Consider the following 21,024-nt stretch of genomic DNA (forward strand, 5'->3'; position numbering starts at 1 on the left):
GAAAGTATGGATCATTGACATCGCAATCCCAGGAGACAACAGAATTGAGGAGAAGCAGCTAGAGAAATTAGTGAAATATGAAGATCTAAAAATCGAGCTGCTACCACTCTGGCATAAGCCAGTGAAAGTGGTCCCAGTGGTGCTTGGCACGCTGGGCGCAGTGCCAAAGGATCTCAGTGGACATTTGAAAACCATCAGAATTGACAAAATCTCCATCTGTCAATTGCAAAAAGCCACTAAACAAATAATTCCCTCAACACTGTCAGACTTTTTAATAAATCTGCACTTCTATTCTACCAGTTTTTCTCATCATTCCTATCATCCTTTTCCTCCCACTTAGGACTGTATGACTGTAACTTGTTGCTTGTATCCTAAGATTTTTATTAATATTGATTGTTTCTTCATTGCTTATTTGACCCCTATGACAATCGTTAAGTGTTGTACCACATGATTCTTGACAAATGTATCTTTTTCTTTCATGTACGCTGAGAGCATATGCACCAAGACAAATTCCTTGTGTGTCCAATCACACTTGGCCAATAAAATTCTATTCTATTCTATTCTATTTACTGGGATCGGCACACATAATTCGCTGCTACTTCACGCAGTCCTAGGTGCTTGGGAAGCGCCCGACTGGTGATGAAATATGAAATCCAGCATAGTGATCTCATTTGCTGTGTTGTATTGATAATAATAATATTAATAATAATAATAACAAACAACAATAATAACAACAACAATAATAATATAAAACAAACGAGATCATATGCTGGATTTTGTATTTTTTAATAATAATAATATTTTGATTATTAGTAATAATCAAAGAAAGATATTTCATCCGGGACAGATCAGAGATAATTATTATGATGATATATAGTAAATAAGCTGTTTTAGACTTTATAGAAAACTAGGGTATTAAAAAAATTAGAACATCTAAAATGTTCCCCAATTTTTCACCCACCTGTTGGACATGTAAAATAAAACCGGGAACATATTACCATACATGGTGGACATGCCCACTTGCGGAAAAATACTGGACAACTATTAAAAATTTAATTGACCAAGTCATGTCAATTAACTTATCATTCAAACCCGAGCTTTACCTTCTAGGTATATTCAGGCAAAACTTCAGTAAACCACAAAAATATCTTATTTTACAAATCCTAACAGCAGCAAGGATAACGTTCGCCCTGTTTTGGAAACGAGACCAAACACCTTCATTACTGGTAGTAATTACAAAAATTATAGAGTGTGCCGAAATGTCAAAAACAGCAATGGAAACACAAAACAAAAAAGACTCAGAATATTATGAAATATGGGAAAATTGGTACAAATGGGTTTCACAAAAAATATATCAAACTTTTACATTATAAAATCACTATTTTATCAAACCATTAACTATATCCTACTTTTGAACATTTCAACTAAATTCAAATCAACTAAAAGACTTAGCGCCAAAAACCAATCAATTTGCAACAAAATTTATATCATATCTCTTTTTATCTGTCTTTAAACTAATTCAATACATATTACATAACATATCATTACAATATTTACTAACATATACTTCCTTATTTTTTATTTTTTTACTTTTTTATTTCTGCCCATTTCTTTTTTTATATATATATATATAGAACACATTTACTATATTATGCACACACTCCACCACTTTTTTACAAAAGTCGTCCCTGAAAACGTCTGCGTCACACGCAGATCTTTCTTTTCTTTTCTGCACTCTTTCCTTTCTTATATTTATTCTCTTCTTTCCCCCCCTTTTTCTTTTTTCTCATCCTCTCTTCTTATTCTTCAAATTTAGAAAATATTTTTATTAATTATTAGCCAACACATATTAATAGATGTAACATTTATTACCATAACCTAAGGAAATCTTTGATATTCTCTATCTACTGTTTATTTACAACGTCTAAGAAATGCAACATCTCTATCAAGAATTATATGTAATCTATAGCTTACAATGTATACTGCTTGCCTGAACTGCTTGATTTAGTACTTTGATTCCCCATCTCCCTCCCCCCTCCCCCCTCCCCCCTTTTTTCTTTTTCTTTTTTTCTGTACACTCCTTCCTACCCCCCCACCCTTTCCCTATTTCCCTTATTTTTTCTATATTTACAAATGAAGTATATTTTTTTAAAAAAAAGAATATCATGCAAAAGTTCATTTATTTCAGTAATGCAATTTAAAAGGTAAAACATAATATATGAGAGAGATTCATTACATGCAAGGCATGTTTTGTCATAATTGTGGTATTATGGGGTACAGCTCACGAAAACCCCAAATCCCCATCTCCAAAAATTAGAATAATACAATGAGTATAAATAGAACAATATCGGACCTCTGAAAACTAGAAGTATACATACTCAGTACAGCGGTACCTCATCTTACGAACGCCTCTTCTAACGAACTTTTCGAGATACGAACCCGGTGTTTAAGATTTTTTTGTCTCTTCTTCCGAACTATTTTCACCTTACGAACCCAAACCGCTGGTGCTGGGATGAAGGGGTTTCCTTTTTTCCCCTTTTTTGAAGAAAGAAAAGGGAGGGGCAGCTTGGAGGAGTAAAGGTTTTGCATGCTTGCAAAGGCACTGAAACAGTGTCTTTTTAAGAAAGAAAAGGGAGGGGCAGCTTGGAGGCGTAAAGGTTTTGCATGCTTGCAAAGGCACTGAAATGGTGTATTTTTAAGAAAGAAAAGGGAGGGGCGCCCCTCTTGCCTTTCTTCCTTCCCACTCACCCTTTAGCCTAGCCTTGCTTCTTCCACCCGCCCCCTTTAGCTGATCCTCCCTGCCCTCTGTTCGCCTCCCTTCTAAAGTTTGGGATTTTCCTGAAGGATTTGCAGGCATTATTTGCTTTTACATTGATTCCTATGGGAAACATTGTTTTGTCCTAACTTTTCACCTAACGAACCTCCTCCTGGAACCAATTAAGTTCGTATGATGAGGTACCACTGTACTTAGTTTGGGTCCCTTTTGCAGCAATTACTTCTTCAATGCAGGGTGGCACAGAAGCTACCAGCTTGTGGCACTGCTGAGATGTTATGGAGGAGCTGGATGCTTCAATAGCATCTTCAGCTCTTCTGCATTGTTCGGCCTCATGTCTCTCCTCTTTCTCTTGGTAATGCCCCATGGAATCTCTACAGGGTTCAGGTTTGCTGCCAATCAAGCACAGTAATCCCACAGTCATTAAACCAGGTTTTCGTGCTATTGGCAGTGTGAGCAGGTGCCAAGTCCTGCTGGAAAATTGAAGTCAGCATCCCCATAAAGCTCGTCTAGGGAATGAAACATGAAGAGCTTCAAAATCTCCTGGTCAGACGGCTGTGTTGACCCTGGACTTAATGAAGCAGAGTGGACCAAAACCAGCAGACGCCATGGCTCCCCTAATCAACACAGACTGTGGAAACTTCACACTGGACTTCAAGCAACATCACCACTCTTCCCCCATACTCTGAGTCCCTGGTTTCCAAATGAGATGCAAAACCTTTAACAGTCACTCAAAGAATTTCATTTTGTGTGAGTCGTCTGATGTGTTACCAGGCTTGAATTGTGACCGAAACATTTCCCACAATCAGGACATTCAAAGGGTTTCTCTCCTGTGTGAGTCCTCTGATGTGTTACCAGGTTGTAATATAGACTGAAACTTTTTCCACAATCAGGACATTCAAAGGGTTTCTCTCCTGTGTGAGTCCTCTGATGTGTTACCAGGTTGTAATATAGACTGAAACTTTTTCCACAATCAGGACATTCAAAGGGTTTCTCTCCTGTGTGAGTCCTCTGATGTGTTACCAGGTTGGAATTCTCACTGAAACCTTTTCCACAATCAGGACATTCAAAGGGTTTCTCTCCTGTGTGAGTCCTCTGATGTGTTACCAGGTTAGAACTATTACTAAAACCTTTTCCACAATCAGGACATTCAAAGGGTTTCTCTCCTGTGTGAGTCCTTTGGTGTCTCAATAGGGTGGAATTGGCAGTGAAACTTTCCCCACAAACCGGACATTCTGATAAATTCTCTCCTGTGTGAGTCCTCTGATGTCTTACCAGGCTGGAATTGTGACTGAATCTTTTTCCACAATCAGGACATTCAAAGGGTTTCTCTCCTGTGTGAGTCCTTTGATGTACCAGCAGGTTGGAATTCTCACTGAAACATTTCCCACAATCAGGACATTCAAAGGGTTTCTCTCCTGTGTGAGTCCTTTGATGTACCAGCAGGTTGGAATTCTCACTGAAACATTTCCCACAATCAGGACATTCAAAGGGTTTCTCTCCTGTGTGAGTCCTCTGATGTCTTACCAGGTTAGAACTATTACTGAAACATTTCCCACAATCAGGACATTCAAAGGGTTTCTCTTCTGCGTGAGTCCTCTGATGTTTTACCAGGTTAGAACTATTACTGAAACCTTTTCCACAATCAGGACATTCAAATGGTTTTTCTTCTGCGTGAGTCCTCTGATGTTTTACCAGGTCGGAATTTTGACTGAAGCCTTTTCCACAATCAGGACATTCAAAGGGTTTCTCTCCTGTGTGAATACTCTGATGTCTTACCAAGTTGGAATTGCGACTGAAACTTTTCCCACAAACTGGACACTCATACGGTTTCTCTCCTGTATGTGTTCTCTGGTGCATCAGGAGGTAATTTGAAGTGAAATATTTCCCACGATCAGAACAATCATATGATTTCTTTTTTGCGTACATTGTCTAGTGTATCATGAGGTCAGAGTTCAAACCAAAACTTTTCCCACAGTCAGAATATTAAAAGGATTACTCCCTGGTGTGAGTTTTCTAATCTATCACCAAGTTGCCATGCTCAGTATATAGGGAGATGTTGTAGGGTCTCTGTCCTATGTGAGTCCTTTGGCCACATTAGTATTGGTTCTCTTCAATGTGGATCATTTCGGGCATACTCAGTTGTGATTTGAAATGTCAGTTAGCTGACCAAAGCATTCAAATATAAATCACGTGACCATGTGAAAGCTGCAATAGTCATTGGTCATAGGTCTTTTTTTTCAGTGTTGCTGTAACTCCGAACAGTTACTTAATGAACTGTTGTAAATTGAGGATTACCTGTAATGTATAGAATAGAATAGAATAGAATTTTATTGGCCAAGTGTGATTGGACACACAAGGAATTTGTCTTGGTGCATATGCTCTCAGCGTGCAAAAAATAAAATATCCTCGTGTTTCATTGTTTTCAGATTGAAATCTCTTCTTGATCATCTGCTGAGGAAGGAAGAGAAGTTTGGAGTTTTCTGAAGGAAATGAAAAATATTTGGTTTTCTGACTTGATGGGCTTTTTTTTTTTTAACCTTCCTTGTTATTCTCAGTTGTCTGGAGTGCTCTTACTGCCGTCTTCTTTGTCTATAGAATTAAAAGGAAAGAGTAACTTTAATTGTTTATAAAATGATTGCAGAAGATGTCAAAAAAGAAAACTATATACATTAAGTGTCCCGCCAGCACTGCCTCATGGAGCAGGACTTTGCAAGGCTTGTTTCGCCATTGGAAGCACAAACTGCAGCACTTCCGTCAGTTTCATCAGACCAGCACAGCTGGGGTCCCGCCATTCGCAGCTGTGCTGTTATGTTGAATCTCAATGTAGTGCTGCTGCACAAACCCTACGGAGTCCTGTTCCACGCGGCAGCTCTAGCAGTGGTACGAGTCTCACAAATACTCATCTCTGCCATCTTTTATTGAGAGAGCAGTGTGGGGTGGTCGAGAAGCAAGACACAGTCTTCTATATCTGCTGTATTATCATTATTATTATTATGAAATATTGAAAGAGTAGTAGATCCTTGGAACAAACTTCCAGCAGACGTGGTTGGTAAATCCACAGTAACTGACTTTAAACATGCCTGGGATAAACATACTGTATATCCATTGTAAGATAAAATACAGGAAATAGTATAAGGGTAGACTAGATGGACCATGAGATCTTTTTCTGCCATCAGTCTTCTATGTTTCTATTATTATTATTATTATTATTATTATTATCATCATCATCATCATTTTCATTTTATTTATTTATTACTGATTGATTTTTTTTTCTTATGAATTTATGAATTTATTTTTATTTTTTTAACACAAGATAAGAGGAAAAAATAAAGACATTTAATAGCCTTGAAATGTTTTTGTAAGCTTTTCTTGTGGAAAACCTGATGCGGCCCAGCCCCACCCAGACTCTACCACTAGCGCCCCCCGGGAAAATTGATTTTGAGACTCCTGCAATAGAGTATAACACATTACAGTGATACCTCATCTTACCAAGGCCTCTACCCACCTTTTCTATCCCATGCAGGATTTTATACACTTCGATCAAGTCACCCCTTAAACATAGAAACATAGAAGACTGACGGCAGAAAAAGACCTCATGATCCATCTAGTCTGCCCTTATACTATTTTTTGTATTTTATCTTAGGATGGATATATGTTTATCCCAGGCATGTTTAAATTCAGTTACTGTGGATTTACCAACCACGTCTGCTGGAAGTTTGTTCCAAGGATCTACTACTCTTTCAGTAAAATAATATTTTCTCATGTTGCTTTTGATCTTTCCCCCAACTAACTTCAGATTGTGTCCCCTTGTTCTTGTGTTCACTTTCCTATTAAAAACACTTCCCTCCTGAACCCTATTTAACCCTTTAACATATTTAAATGTTTCGATCATGTCCCCCCTTTTCCTTCTGTCCTCCAGACTATACAGATTGAGTTCATTAAGTCTTTCCTGATACGTTTTATGCTTAAGACATTCCACCATTCTTGTAGCCCGTCTTTGGACCCGTTCAATTTTGTCAATATCTTTTTGTAGGTGAGGTCTCCAGAACTGAACACAGTATTCCAAATGTGGTCTCACCAGCGCTCTGTATAGCGGGATCATAATCTCCCTCTTCCTGCTTGTTATACCTCTAGCTATGCAGCCAAGCATCCTACTTGCTTTCCCTAGTGGGCGGTCACAGCTTCATGGAAATGTGAATGGACCTGTGAGGAGTCCTGCAGATTCCATACGGCTCTGAACTTTTAAGGCAAACCAAATACAAGTGGTCCTCGCTTAATGGCCGGTTGCTTAGCAACAGTTCAAATTTATGACTGACTTCAGGGCTACTTGACCTGTTTTTAAAATTTAACAGCCATATGCATGCACATGTTTACATGCACACACACCTACACATTTATGACCAGTTATAATATCCCACACAGTCATGTGACTGAGGTTTTCCATGTTTTTTGCCAGTTCCCAACAATTTCTTCTAGTTTCTGGTTAAAAATGCCCATAGGGGGAAATGGACTTGTTTAACAACCAGTGTTGACTTAATGACCACAGGGTTCACTTCATGACAAGTGAGCACAGGTTGAATAATACCCCCCCAAAGGTTTCTTCCAATATGTTAATAACAAGAAAAAAGGAAGCAATTGGTCCATTGTTTGATGAAAGTGGCAAGAAGGTGACAATCAACAGGGAGCTACTTAATTCAAATTTTGTTATCTACCTTTATCCAAAGGGAAAAAACAGCCCAACTTATCCAAAACAGCACCACAAAACACAGATTAGGAACACAAGTTAAATTAGGGGGGGAAATGGTAAGGGAGCACCTCTTTATCCTAGATGAGTTCAAATCACCAGGACTGTATGGATTACACCTCAAGGTTGTGAAGGAACTGGCAGACAAGGTCTCAGAACCACAGAACTGAGAACTTTTCAAAGATCCCGGAGCACCGGAGCACTCTCCAGAGCACTGGAAAAGAGCTGAGGAAGTTCCCACCTTCACAAAAGGGGACTAATTTTACTGCATACTTTGATAAAGTGACAAAATTAATAACCAGAAGAATGCTGTCAGAATAATTTACTTGGATTCAGTAAGGCATTTGATAAAGTAGACCATAATCTACCATTAGATGAAGTAGAAAAATGTGGCTTAGATAGCAACACCACTAGATGGATTCAAAACTGGCTGACCAACCACACTCAATGTGTAGTGCTTACTCGAACTGCATGTACATGGAGGGAAGTAAGCAGTGGAGCACCCCAAGGCTCTGTTTCAGGCCCAGGACATCTTCATCAATGACTAGGAAGACGGGAAAAATGGGGAACTCATCAAATTTGCAGATGACACCAAACTGGCAGCAATAGCCAACTCTCCAGAAGATATGCTTGAGATGCAGAAGGATCTTGACAGACATGAACATTGGACGTTATTTAACAAAATGAAATTCAATGGTTAAAAAAGTAAGGTTCTACATTTAGGCAAGAAAAACAAAATGCCCAGGTACAGTACACGTGGTACACTGCTCAACGGTAGTAATTGTGAGAGGGATCTCGGAGTCCTAGTGGACAACCATTTAAATATGAGCCAGCAGTGTGCAGCAGCTGCCAAAAAAGCCAACCCAGTTCTAGGCTGCATTAAGAGAGGAATAGAGTCAAGATCACATGAAGTGTTAATACCTTTTTTCTAATGCCTTGGTAAGGCCACACTTGGAACACTGCATTCAGTTTTGGTCGCCACGATGCAGAAAGGAAGTTGAGATTCTGGAAAGAGTATAGAGAAGAGCAACAAAGATGATTAGGGGACTGGAGGTTAAAACATATCAAGAACGGTTGCAGGAACTGGATATGTCTAGTTAAATGTGAAGAAGGAAAGTGGGAAACACGATAGCAATGTTCCAATATTTCAGAGATTGCCACAAACAAGAGAGAATGAAGCTATTCTCCAAAGCACCTGAGGGTAGAGCAAGAAGCAATGGTTGGAAATTAACAAGAAGAGAAGCAATTAAGAACCAAGGAGAAATTTCCTGACAGTTAGAATAATTAACAATGTGCCTCCAGAAGTTGTGAATGCTCCAAAATTGGAAGTTTTAATGAAGATGTTGGATAACCATTTGTCTGAAGTGGTGAAGGATTCCTGGGTAAATAGGGGTTGGACTAGAAGACCTCCAAGGTCCCTTCCAATTTTGTTATTCTATATTCATAACATCCCAAAAGGTCATCAATAGGACCTTTTTAGTCGAAACCTGGTTAATACATGGATTAAACAATAGCAAATACCGTGCTTGTTGGCTGCACATGGCAATAAAATAATCAAAGTAATACAGTGGCAAATCCATTGTCAAATGTCCATAACAGAACAAGAGAGTTGAAGGGGACCTTTGAAATCTTCTAGTAGTCCAATCCCTTGCTTGAGCAGGAGACCCTGACAAAAATGACATCTTTATCACCCAAAAGATACAGAGTGGAATTAGAGGATCAACTATACTGGACTTAATATTGACTAAGAGAAGAAATGAAAGAGGAACCAATGTATTTGGGGGTTTGAAGCTAAAACATACAAAGATGTTTGCAGGAATTGATTATATAGAATAGAAGGAAGAGAAGGGGTGAAATGCCATCAGTCTTCCAATATCTGAGGGGCTGCCACAAAGAGGAGGGGCTCAACCTCTTCTCCAGAGCATCTGAAGGCAGAACAGGAAACAATGGGTGGAAACGAATCAAGGGGAGAAGCAACCTAGAAACCAGGAGACATTTCCTGACTGTGAGAACAATTAACCGGATTTCCTACAGAAGTTGTGGCTGCTCCATCGCTGGAGGCTTTCGGGAAGAGACTGGACCGCCATGTGCCTGAAATGCATAAGGTCTCCTGCTGGAAAAGGGCGCTGGACTGGATGACCTCAAAGTTCCCTCCCAACTGTCCTTCCGCAATTCTAGTTGCTTCTCTGCTTCCACGCCGTGGAGGGAACAAAACAGCCTGAGTTGCTCCCGGATTCTCCTGCGACCTGCCCTCAACTCACCTTCCAACTGACGCTTCGATCCCCGGAAGAGGCGAGGGCGTCTCTCTGCACCACGCTCTGTGGTCGGGTCCTTTTCCGGAAGATGGAAGTTTCTCTGCTTCCATCCTTTCTAGCAAGTTCTCGATGGTTTTAACCCCTTTAAGATCAACCGAAGAGGCCGCTGCGTTACTCTTGATTTTCCGTCCCAGATGCTGCCTATCTGATTGGGGGGCCAAAAAACAGGCTTGTACTGTAGACGTTCCAGTTACAAATGCTACCTATCTGATAGGGGGTGGGGGGGTGGGCGCAAAAACAGGCTTGTCCCTTCTTTATGGATGGCATTTGCGAGATCGTCTCAGCGATTTCGTGATATCGTCATTTTCAGACTGCTTAGCAACCTTTGCAACTGAGCCAATTGAAATAATAAAATGTGGATGCAATAAAACTATTCTTCTCTGCTCTTTTTTAAAAGTCTGAGCACCATTGTGCCTACTGTCCATGTCCTATTGTCCAATTTTAGCTGAACCTGTTTTTTTATGTTCATAGGATACCTGCTATCTTGTACCTATTTAAATAAATACATACATACATACATGCAGGTTTGGGCTATACAGTGGGGTAGCAAAAATGGAGCTCCACCCCAGAGCACCCAATTTGCACTGGAAGATATTGAAAGAAAATGCAGGGCATCCTGCATAAACCACGTTCAGTGTGGTGGTAAAATTTTTGGTAGCTCTTCACTGCATATATGTATGTATCCTTCTTCTTTTATTTTATTTATTTATTTATTTTATTTATTTATTTAGTTAGTTAGTCCAATACATAATACATGATACACATTGAAGAGAAAGATATTTAATAATATAAGTAAAGAAAAGAAGAAAAGATATAAAAGTATAGGTGAACATATTTGAAAGGAAGAAAAGATAAATGAGATAAGGAGAGACAATTGGACAGGGGACGGAAGGCACACTGGTGCACTTATGCACACCCTTTTGTGTCAGTCCTTCAAATACTGAATGACTGCTATCATATATCACCCCAGTGCTTCTCTCTGTTGCCCAATTCCTACAATCCTTCATGGTATGTTTTACCCTCCACTCGCTTAAATGTCTTTGTTCTCCTTCTCTGTAGTCTTTCAACAGACTAAATAGCTTTTTTCTATCCTGATGACCAAAACTGGATGCAGTATGCAAAGTATAATACTTCATGTATTTACAGTATAATATTAACACTTAATCTGTTCTTGACACTATCTCTGTGACGCTGCAGACTAGGACCGCATTGACTTTTTTGCTAGTTCCAACACACTCCTAGCTCATATGTGATTGTTTCTAGGTCCCTCTCACTGTTACTGCTCTAGAGTCAGGTACAACCTCTTCTATTGATGTGCATTTAGCTTTTCTTGCCTAAGTGGGAGACCTTTTTTATTTTTTAATTTTTATTTCTCAAAGCCATAATTGATGGGATTAATGGGATCATAAAAGTAGTCAAAAATGAGCAAGCAAAATTACTGTGGGATTTCTGACTTCAGACTGACCAAATTTTGAAACATAAAACACAAGACATCCTGATTGTGGAGGGGAAAAAAGTATGGATCATTGACATCGCAATCCCAGGAGATAACAGAATTGAGGAGAAGCAGCTAGAGAAATTAGTGAAATATGAAGATCTAAAAATCAAGCTGCTACCACTCTGGCATAAGCCAGTGAAAGTGGTCCCAGTGGTGCTTGGCACGCTGGGCGCAGTGCCAAAGGATCTCAGTGGACATTTGAAAACCATCAGAATTGACAAAATCTCCATCTGTCAATTGCAAAAAGCCACTAAACAAATAATTCCCTCAACACTGTCAGACTTTTTACTAAATCTGCACTTCTACTAGTTTTTCTCATCATTCCTATCATCCTTTTCCTCCCACTTAGGAATGTATGACTGTAACTTGTTGCTTGTATCCTAAGATTTTTATTAATATTGATTGTTTCTTCATTGCTTATTTGACCCCTATGACAATTTGACCCCTATGACAAAAAAGTATGGATCATTGACATCGCAATCCCAGGAGATAACAGAATTGAGGAGAAGCAGCTAGAGAAATTAGTGAAATATGAAGATCATGTTGTACCACATGATTCTTGACAAATGTATCTTTTTCTTTTATGTACGTTGAGAGCATATGCACCAAGACAAATTCCTTGTGTGTCCAATCACACTTGGCCAATAAAATTCTATTCTATTCTCTTTACTGGGATCGGCACACATAATTCGCTGCTACTTCACACAGTCCTAGGTGCTTGGGAAGCGCCCGGCTGGTGATGAAATATGAAATTCAGCATAGTGATCTCATTTGCTGTGCTGTATTGATAATAATAATATTATTAATAACAAACAAACAACAATAACAATAACAACAACAATAATAATATTACAAAACAAACGAGATCATATGCTGGATTTTGTATTTTTTAATAATAATAATATTTTGATTATTAGTAATAATCAAAGAAAGATATTTCATCCGGGACAGATCAGAGACAATGATTATGATGATATATAGTAAATAAGCCGTTGTAGACTTTATACAAGTGAAATGCAAAACTAAGGTATTAAAAAAATTAGAATATCATGCAAAAGTTCATTTATTTCAGTAATGCATAATATATGACTATTTATTTCAGTAAAACATAATATATGAGAGAGATTCATTACATGCAAGGCAAGACAGTTCAAGCCGTGTTTTGTCATAATTGTGATATTATGGGGTACAACTCACGGAAACCCCAAATCCCCATCTCCAAAAATTAGAATATTACACGCCATCAATAATACAAGGAGTATAAATAGAACAATATCGGACCTCTGAAAACTAGAAACATGCATACTCAGTACTTAGTTTGGGTCCCTTTTGCAGCAATTATTTCTTCAATGCAGGGTGTTATGGAAGAGTGGATGCTTCAATAGCACCTTCAGCTCTTCTGCATTGTTGGGTCTCATGTCTCTCCTCTTTCTCTTGGTAATGCCCCATGGAATCTCTATAGGGTTCAGGTTTGCTGCCAATCAAGCACAGTAATCCCACAGTCATTAAACCAAGTTTTGGTGCCTTTGGCAGTGTGAGCAGGTGCCACGTCCTGCTGGAAAATTGAAGTCAGCATCCCCATAAAGCTCGCATGCAGAAGGAAACATAAAGGGCTCCAAAATCTCCTGGTAGACGGCTGTGTTGACCCTGGACTTAATGAAGCAGAGTGAACCAAAACCAGGAGATGGCATGGCTCCCCTAATCAACACAGACTGTGGAAACTTCACGCTGGACTTCAAGCAACTTGCTGTGTGTACATCACCATTCTTCCCCCATACTCTGAGTCCCGGGTTTCCAAATTAGATGCACAACCTTTAACAGTCACTCAAAGAATTTCTCTTCTGTGTGAGTCCTCTGATGTCTTACCATGTTGGAATTGTGACTGAAACTTTTTCCACAATCAGGACAATCAAAAGGTTTCTCTCCTGTGTGAACACTCTGGTGCCTCGCCAGACAGGAATTGTGACTGAAACTTTTTCCACAATCAGGACATTCAAAGGGTTTCTCTCCTGTGTGAATAATCTGATGTGCCACCAAGTGGGAATTTTGACTGAAAGTTTTCCCACAATCAGGGCATTCAAAGGGTTTCTCTCCTGTGTGAGTCCTCTGGTGTCTCAATAGGCTGGAATTGGCAGTGAAACTTTCCCCACAAACCGGACACTCATACGGTTTTTCTCCTGTGTGAGTCCTCTGGTGGCTCATCAGTTTTGAATTGTAACTGAAACTTTTCCCACAAAAACTACATTGAAATGGTTTCTCTCCTGTGTGAGTCCTCTGATGTACCAGCAGGGTGGAATTCTGACTGAAAGTTTTCCCACAATCAGGACATTCAAAGGGTTTCTGTCCTGTGTGACACCTCTGGTGTTTCACAAGGCTGGAATTCTCAGTGAAACTTTTCCCACAAACCAGACACTCATACGGTTTTTCTCCAGTGTGAGTTCTCTGGTGTACCACCAGGTGAGAATTGCGACTGAATCTTTTCCCACAATCAGGGCATTCAAAGGGTCTCTCTCCTGTGTGAGTCCTCTGGTGATGTACCAGGTTAGACTTCTCACTGAAACGTTTTCCACAAACTGGACATTCAAATAGTTTCTCTCCTGTGTGAGTCCTCTGATGTCTTACCAGGTTGGAATTTAGACTGAAACTTTTTCCACAATCAGGGCATTCAAAGGGTTTCTCTCCTGTGTGAATTCTCTGGTGTATCCCCAACTGGGAATTGCGACTGAAACATTTCCCACAATCGGGACATTCAAAGAATTTTTCTTCTGTGTGAGTCCTCATATGTCTTACAAGATGGCAATTTAGACTGAAACTTTTCCCACATTCAGGACATTCAAAGGGTTTCTCTCCTGTGTGAGTCCTCAGGTGTACTACCAAGTGGGAATTCTGACTGAAAGTTTTCCCACAATCAGGACATTCAAAGAATTTTTCTTCTGTGTGAGTCCTCTTATGTCTTACCAGGTGGGAATTGTTAGTGAAACTTTTTCCACAATCAGGACATTCAAAGGGTTTCTCTCCTGTATGAATTCTCTGATGTACCAGTAGGGTGGAATTCTGACTAAAACCTTTTCCACAATCAGGACATTCAAAGGGTTTCTCTCCTGTGTGAATACTCTGGTGTATCACCAAGTGGGAATTGCGAGTGAAACTTTTCCCACAATCAGGACATTCAAAGGTTTTCTCTCCTGTATGAATACTCTGGTGTAGCACCAAGTGGGAATTTTGACTGAAACCTTTCCCACAATCGGGACATTCAAAGGGTTTCTCTCCTGTATGAGTCCGCTGATGTACCAGCAGGGTGCAATTCTGACTGAAACTTTTTCCACAATCAGGACATTCAAAGGGTTTCTCTCCTGTGTGCGTCCTCTGGTGTTTCACCAGGCTGGAATTAAGACTGAAACATTTCCCACACTCAGGACATTCAAAGGGTTTCTCTCCTGTGTGAGTCCTCTGATGTACCAGCAGGGTGGAATTCTGACTGAAACTTTTCCCACAATCAGGACATTCAAATGGTTTCTCTCCTGTGTGAATACTTTGGTGCACCACCAAGTGGGAATTGCGACTGAAACTTTTCCCACAATCGGGACATTCAAAGGGTTTCTCTCCTGTGTGGATACTCTGGTGTACCACCAACTGGGCATTGAGACAGAAACATTTCCCACAAACTGGACACTCATACGGTTTCTCTCCTGTATGTGTTCTCTGGTGCATCAGAAGGAGGTAATTTGAAGTGAAACATTTTGTACAATCAGAACAATCATATAATTTCTTTTTTGTGTACATCCTCCAGTGTATCATGAGCTCAGACTAGAGACTTAAACGTGCCACAATCAGAGCATTCAAAGGATTTCTCCCTGGTGTGAGTTCTATAATGTACCACCAAGTTGCCATGCTCAGTATATAGGGAATCGTTGTAGGGTTTCTCTCGTATGTGGGTCCTTCCATGAATCACAACGGAGCTGTTTTGACTAAAGCTTTGGCCATATTAGTATAGATTTTCTCCAATGAAGATCATTTCGTGATTTTGTGATTTGAAATTTGAGTTAACTGCCAAGCATTCAAATATAAATCACATGACCACGGGAAAGCTGCAACAGTCATAAGTATGAAAAATGGTGAAGGGTCAGATTTTTTCAGTGTTGCTGTAACTCTGAACACTTACTACATGAACTGTTGTAAGTTGAGGATTACCTTTAATGTATCCTTGTGTGCTGCATACTCTACTCTTTTCAGTTTGAAATCTCTTCCTGATCACCTGCTGGGAAAGGAGGAGAATTTTAGGTTTGCTGAAGGAAATGAAAAATATTTTCTTTTCTGGCTTGGTGGGCTTTCCTTTTTAACATTGCTTGTTATTCTCAGTTGTCTGGAGTGCTCTTATTGCTGTCTTCTTTGTCTGTATGATTCAAAGAAAAGAGTAACTTTAATTGTTTATAAAATGAATAAAAACAACAACTTCTAAGCATAAATTGAAAAATGTTAAGTTTATTCAATAAACGAGAAAAATAATAGGCAATGATATTTATTGATACATTGTTCTTTCTTTTTTTTGCCAATAATATTGCATTAGTGTTGAGTACATTAAACTGTTTCCTTATTGTTCAGGAAAACTCCATTAATAATTTTTATCATAAAATGAAACCAAAATTTGTCATTCCATATTGGTGGAAATTAACCTAGACCTAAAGAGAAAATTCTTAACAATTATATCAATCAACCAATGGAATAGCTTCCCTTCAGAGGTTTTGGCAGCTCCATCACTGGAGGCTTTGAAAAAGAGATTCAATGGCCACTTGTCTGAAATGGTAGACTAGAGGGTTTGGGCTGGAAGACCTTCAAGGTCCCTTTCAACTCTGTTATTCTGTTATATATTGTATTCATATTAATTACAGCAATTCTATCCATCCATCCATCCATCCATCCATCCATCCATCCATCCATCCATCCATCTATCATCTATCTATCTATCTATCTATCTATCTATCTATCTATCTATCTATCTATCTATCTATCTATCTATCTATCATCTATCTATGTATCTCTCTCTCTCTCTCTCTATGTATCTATCTATGTATCTATCTATGTATCTATGTATCTATCTACCTACCTACCTACCTACCTACCTACCTATATTGTTCTGAGTTCAAATTACAATTGGATCCAATTAATATAATTAACTAAAAACATTATAAAAAATAAATATCACAGTCATTCATTCAATACAACCAAACATAGCAAACATTCAGTGGGCAGAGGCTGGGATCTAATGACCCCAAGCCTGGTGGCATAAATAATTTTCAAGTTCTTTCAAAAGGCGAGGAGGGTTGGACCAGTGTGAATCTCTGGGGGGAGCTAGTTCTCTGTTTCCACGCCGTGGAGGGAACCAAACAGCCTGAGTTGCTCCCGGCTTCTCCTCCGACCTGCCCTCAACTCACCTTCCAGCTGATGCTTCAAGTACTCGATGGTTTTAACTCCTTTAAGATCAACTAGCGAGGTCACTACTGTACTGTAAGGGTTTCCAGTCATAGATGCTGCCGTTCTGATTGGCCCCCCACCCAAAACAGGCTTGTTCCTTCTCTACGGATGCCATTTATCTTACCGATTTCACGTCATTTACAGACTCCTGGCAACCTATCTGTGCAGCTGAGTCATGTGAAATAATAACATGTGTAAATGTTTTTGTTGTTCTTTTCTTCCTTTTTTCTGAAGTCTGAGCACCATTGTGTCTACCGTCCCTGTCTTATTGTCCTATTGTCCAAATTTACCTGTACCTACTTTGCTTTTGCTTATGTTCATATCTATACCTGCTATCTTGTACATGTTTAAATAAATACATATATGCTTCCTCTTTTCTGTGTCAGTCCTTCAAATACTGAAAGACTATCATATCACCCCAGTCCTTCTGTTACGCAATATCCTACAATCCTTTTTGTATGTTTTACCCTCCACTTGCTTAAATGTCTTTGGTCTTCTTCTCTGTAGTCTTTCAACAGGCCAAATGTCTTTTTTCTATCCAGGTGACCAAAACTGGATGCATTATACAAAGTATAGTCTTACCAATACAGTACAATACTTCGTGTAACAGGGGATCACTTTATTCTCCAGGGCACCAGAGGGCTAGACGAGGAACAACGGCTGGAAGCTGACCAAGGAGAGATTCAACATGGAGATAAGGAGGAACTTCCTGACGGTCAGAGCGATCAACCAATGGAACAACCTACCAGCGTACGTTGTGAACTCCAACACTCTGGGCATTTTTAAGAGAAGATTGAACTGCCACTTGACTGGTTTGCTATAGGGTTCCTGCTTGGGCAGGGGGTTGAACTTGATGGCCTTCATGGTCCCTTTCAACTCTAACAATCAATCAATCAATCAACAAACAAACAAACAAATAAATGTATAATACTAACACTTCATATGATCTTGACACCATCTCTGTGATGCTGAAGACTAGGACTACATTGACTTTTTTGCTAGTTCCAACACACTCCTAGCTCATATATGATTGTTTCTAGGTCCCTCTCACTGTTACTGCTCTTGAGCCAGGTAAAACCTCTTCTATTGATGTGCATTTAGCTTTTCTTGCCTAAGTGGGAGACCTTTTTTATTTTTATTTGTCAAGCATATATAAGATTACAACTTATGACTACATGAGATGGTTACAAATAAAAAGGAACATTAGGACAGGGACAGTAGACATGTCGGTGCAATTGTGCACGTCCCTTACAGGCCTCTTAGGAATGGGGTGAGGTCAGTGGTGAAATTCAATTTTTTTTACTACCCATTATGTGGGTATGGCTTGGCTTAATGGGCATGGCTTAATGGGTGTGACAGGGACAGAAAACTGCAAAATCTCTATTCCCACCCCACTCTGGGGCCAGCCAGAGATGGTATTTGCAGTTCTCTGAACTACTCAAAATTTCCACTACTGGTTCTTCACAACCTGTCAGAACTGTCTGGATTTTACCCTGGGTGAGGTCAACAGTAGACAATTTAAGGTTAAAATTTTGAGGCTTTGGGGAATAAACCTCTGAGTCAGGTAATGCATTCCAGGCATTCATCATTCTGTTGCTGAAGTCATGTTTTCTGCGGTAGAGTTTGAAGAGGTTTGCCTTACATTTATTTATGTTACATTCGTATCAGGAAAGACTTTCTCATGATCCATCTAGTCTGCCCTTATACTATTTCCTGTATTTTTATCTTAGGATGGATATATGTTTATCCCAGGCATGTTTAAATTCAGTTACTGTGGATTTACCAACCACGTCTGCTGGAAGTTTGTTCCAAGGATCTACTACTCTTTCAGTAAAATAATATTTTCTCATGTTGCTTTTGATCTTTCCCCCAACTAACTTCAGATTGTGTCTCCTTGTTCTTGTGTTCACTTTCCTATTAAAAACACTTCCCTCCTGGACCTCATTTAACCCTTTAACATATTTAAATGTTTCGATCATGTCCCCCCTTTTCCTTCTGTCCTCCAGACTATACAGATTGAGTTCATTAAGTCTTTCCTGATACGAATGTAACATAAATGTAAGGCAAACCTCTTCAAACTCTACCGCGGAGCCCTTGCAGGGTAGACACAAAATCACTCAGATCCAGACAGACCTGGACTCCAACTGGGCAGTTTTGACTGAGGTGACTGGGGCAAGTCTTAGTCTAGTTGTATGGGACGAGTTTGAACTCATGACATCTGATGAAGTGGACAAGGCCATAGGAGCTGTGAGCTCCTCCACCTGTTTGATTAAATTCCTCTGGTGTACCCTGCAAGGGCTCCAGCGCTTCAGTCATATCAAGGACGGAGCAGGACAGCCTAAAGATGGGAAGATCTTGCCGCCTCAATCGCCATTAGATGTCTTAATATTATTGGGTGTTGATTATTAATAGCAGAGTTTCACACTAGTTTGCAGCAGATATAGCATGGCAAGAAGAAAAACACATGGCTGGCCATCCCCTGTGTTTAGTAGCAAATAATCACTCCTTGCATAAGGTGAGAAGTACAATCTTTTACTCGCAATTCAGTTCATTCCTTTCGATATCATGCATTACAGGATGCATAGAAACATAGAAGGCTGATGGCAGAAAAAGACCTCATGGTCCATCTAGTCTGCCCTTATACTATTTCCTGTATTTTATCTTACAATGGATTTATGTTTATCCCAGGCATGTTTAAATTCAGTTACTGTGGATTTACCAACCACGTCTGCTGGAAGTTTGTTCCAAGGATCTACTACTCTTTCAGTAAAATAGTATTTTCTCATGTTGCTTTTGATCTTTCCCCCAACTAACTTCAGATTGTGTCCCCTTGTTCTTGTGTTCACTTTCCTATTAAAAACACTTCCCTCCTGAACCCTATTTAACCCTTTAACATATTTAAATGTTTCGATCATGTCCCCCCTTTTCCTTCTGTCCTCCAGACTATACAGATTGAGTTCATTAAGTCTTTCCTGATACGTTTTATGCTTAAGACCTTCCACCATTCTTGTAGCCCGTCTTTGGACCCGTTCAATTTTGTCAATATCTTTTTGTAGGTGAGGTCTCCAGAACTGAACACAGTATTCCAAATGTGGCCTCACCAGCGCTCTATATAGGGGGATCACAATCTCCCTCTTCCTGCTTGTTATACCTCTAGCTATGCAGCCAAGCATCCTACTTGCTTTTCCTACTGCCCGACCACACTGCTCACCCTTTTTGAGACTGTCAGAAATGACTATCCCTAAATCCTTCTCTTCTGAAGTTTTTGCTAACACAGAGCTGCCAATGCAGGTAATAAGACTTACATTTCAGTCCATTTTAATAGTTACTACATGCTCCCATATGTGAGGATGGCACTGGATTGTGTATCCCACACGTGTCTTCAGCCAAGAACATGGAGCCAGCATAACAACAGGTTAGAGGAAGTCAGCGTGGAGAAGTAAAATAGTAATAAGGGGAGGAGTCATTTTTTATTTTATTTTATTTATTTTTATTTATTAGATTTGTATGCCGCCCCTCTCCGCAGACTCGGGGCGGCTCACAACAGTGATAAAAACAATATATAATGACAAATCTAATAATTAGAATCTAAAATAACAATTGTACATTTAAAAATCTAAAAGCAAGGAACCCCAATATAAAAAACATACATACAGTCATATCATGCACAAAAACTACATAGGCAGGGGGAGATGTCTCAGTTCCCCCGCGCTTGACAACAGAGGTGGGTTTTAAGGAGTTTATGAAAGGCAAGGAGGGTAGGAGCAGTTCTAATCTCTGAAGGGAGTTGATTCCAGAGGGTCGGAGCTGCCACAGAGAAGGCTCTTCCCCTGGGTCCCGCCAGACATTGTTTAGTCGACGGGACCCGGAGAAGACCAACTCTGTGAGACCTAACCGACCGCTGGACCGTGCGGCAGAAGGCGGTCTCGCAGATATCCTGGTCCGATGCCATGAAGGGCTTTATAGGTAATAACCAACACTTTGAATTGTGACCGGAAATTGATCGGCAACCAGTGCAGACTGCGGAATATTGGAGTAACGTGGGCATATTTGGGAAAGCCCATGATTGCTCTCGCACGATCTGAAGTTTCCGAACACTCTTCAAAGGTAGCCCCATGTAGAGAGCGTTACAGTAGTCGAGCCTCGAGGTGATGAGGGCATGAGTGACTGTGAGCAGTGACTCCCGGTCCAAATAGGGCCGCAACTGGTGCACCAGGCG

The 21,024-nt window shown here is 39.9% G+C and overlaps 1 protein-coding gene across 3 annotated transcripts in view; it reads right to left on the minus strand.

Annotated features, from left to right (window-relative positions):
* Positions 1-2,161: 2,161 nt before the first annotated feature.
* The window catches only part of LOC139160025 (zinc finger protein 268-like), a 38,948-nt gene continuing 20,085 nt past the window's right edge, over positions 2,162-21,024 (minus strand). The window contains exons 1-2 of one of the 3 annotated variants that reach the window (XM_070737535.1): positions 13,370-15,722; positions 2,162-4,638 (exon numbers count right to left, since the gene is read on the minus strand). In XM_070737535.1, coding sequence (XP_070593636.1) covers positions 3,515-4,638; positions 13,370-15,131 — 2,886 coding nt within the window. In that variant the 5' untranslated portion in view covers positions 15,132-15,722 and the 3' untranslated portion in view covers positions 2,162-3,514. Of the gene's footprint in view, positions 4,640-12,473; positions 15,723-21,024 lie in introns of those variants that run through there. The other 2 variants (XM_070737536.1, XM_070737537.1) reach the window with 2 other exon arrangements.

Source organism: Erythrolamprus reginae, chromosome 2 (assembly GCF_031021105.1).
Source record: "Erythrolamprus reginae isolate rEryReg1 chromosome 2, rEryReg1.hap1, whole genome shotgun sequence".
Taxonomy (NCBI): domain Eukaryota; kingdom Metazoa; phylum Chordata; class Lepidosauria; order Squamata; family Dipsadidae; genus Erythrolamprus; species Erythrolamprus reginae.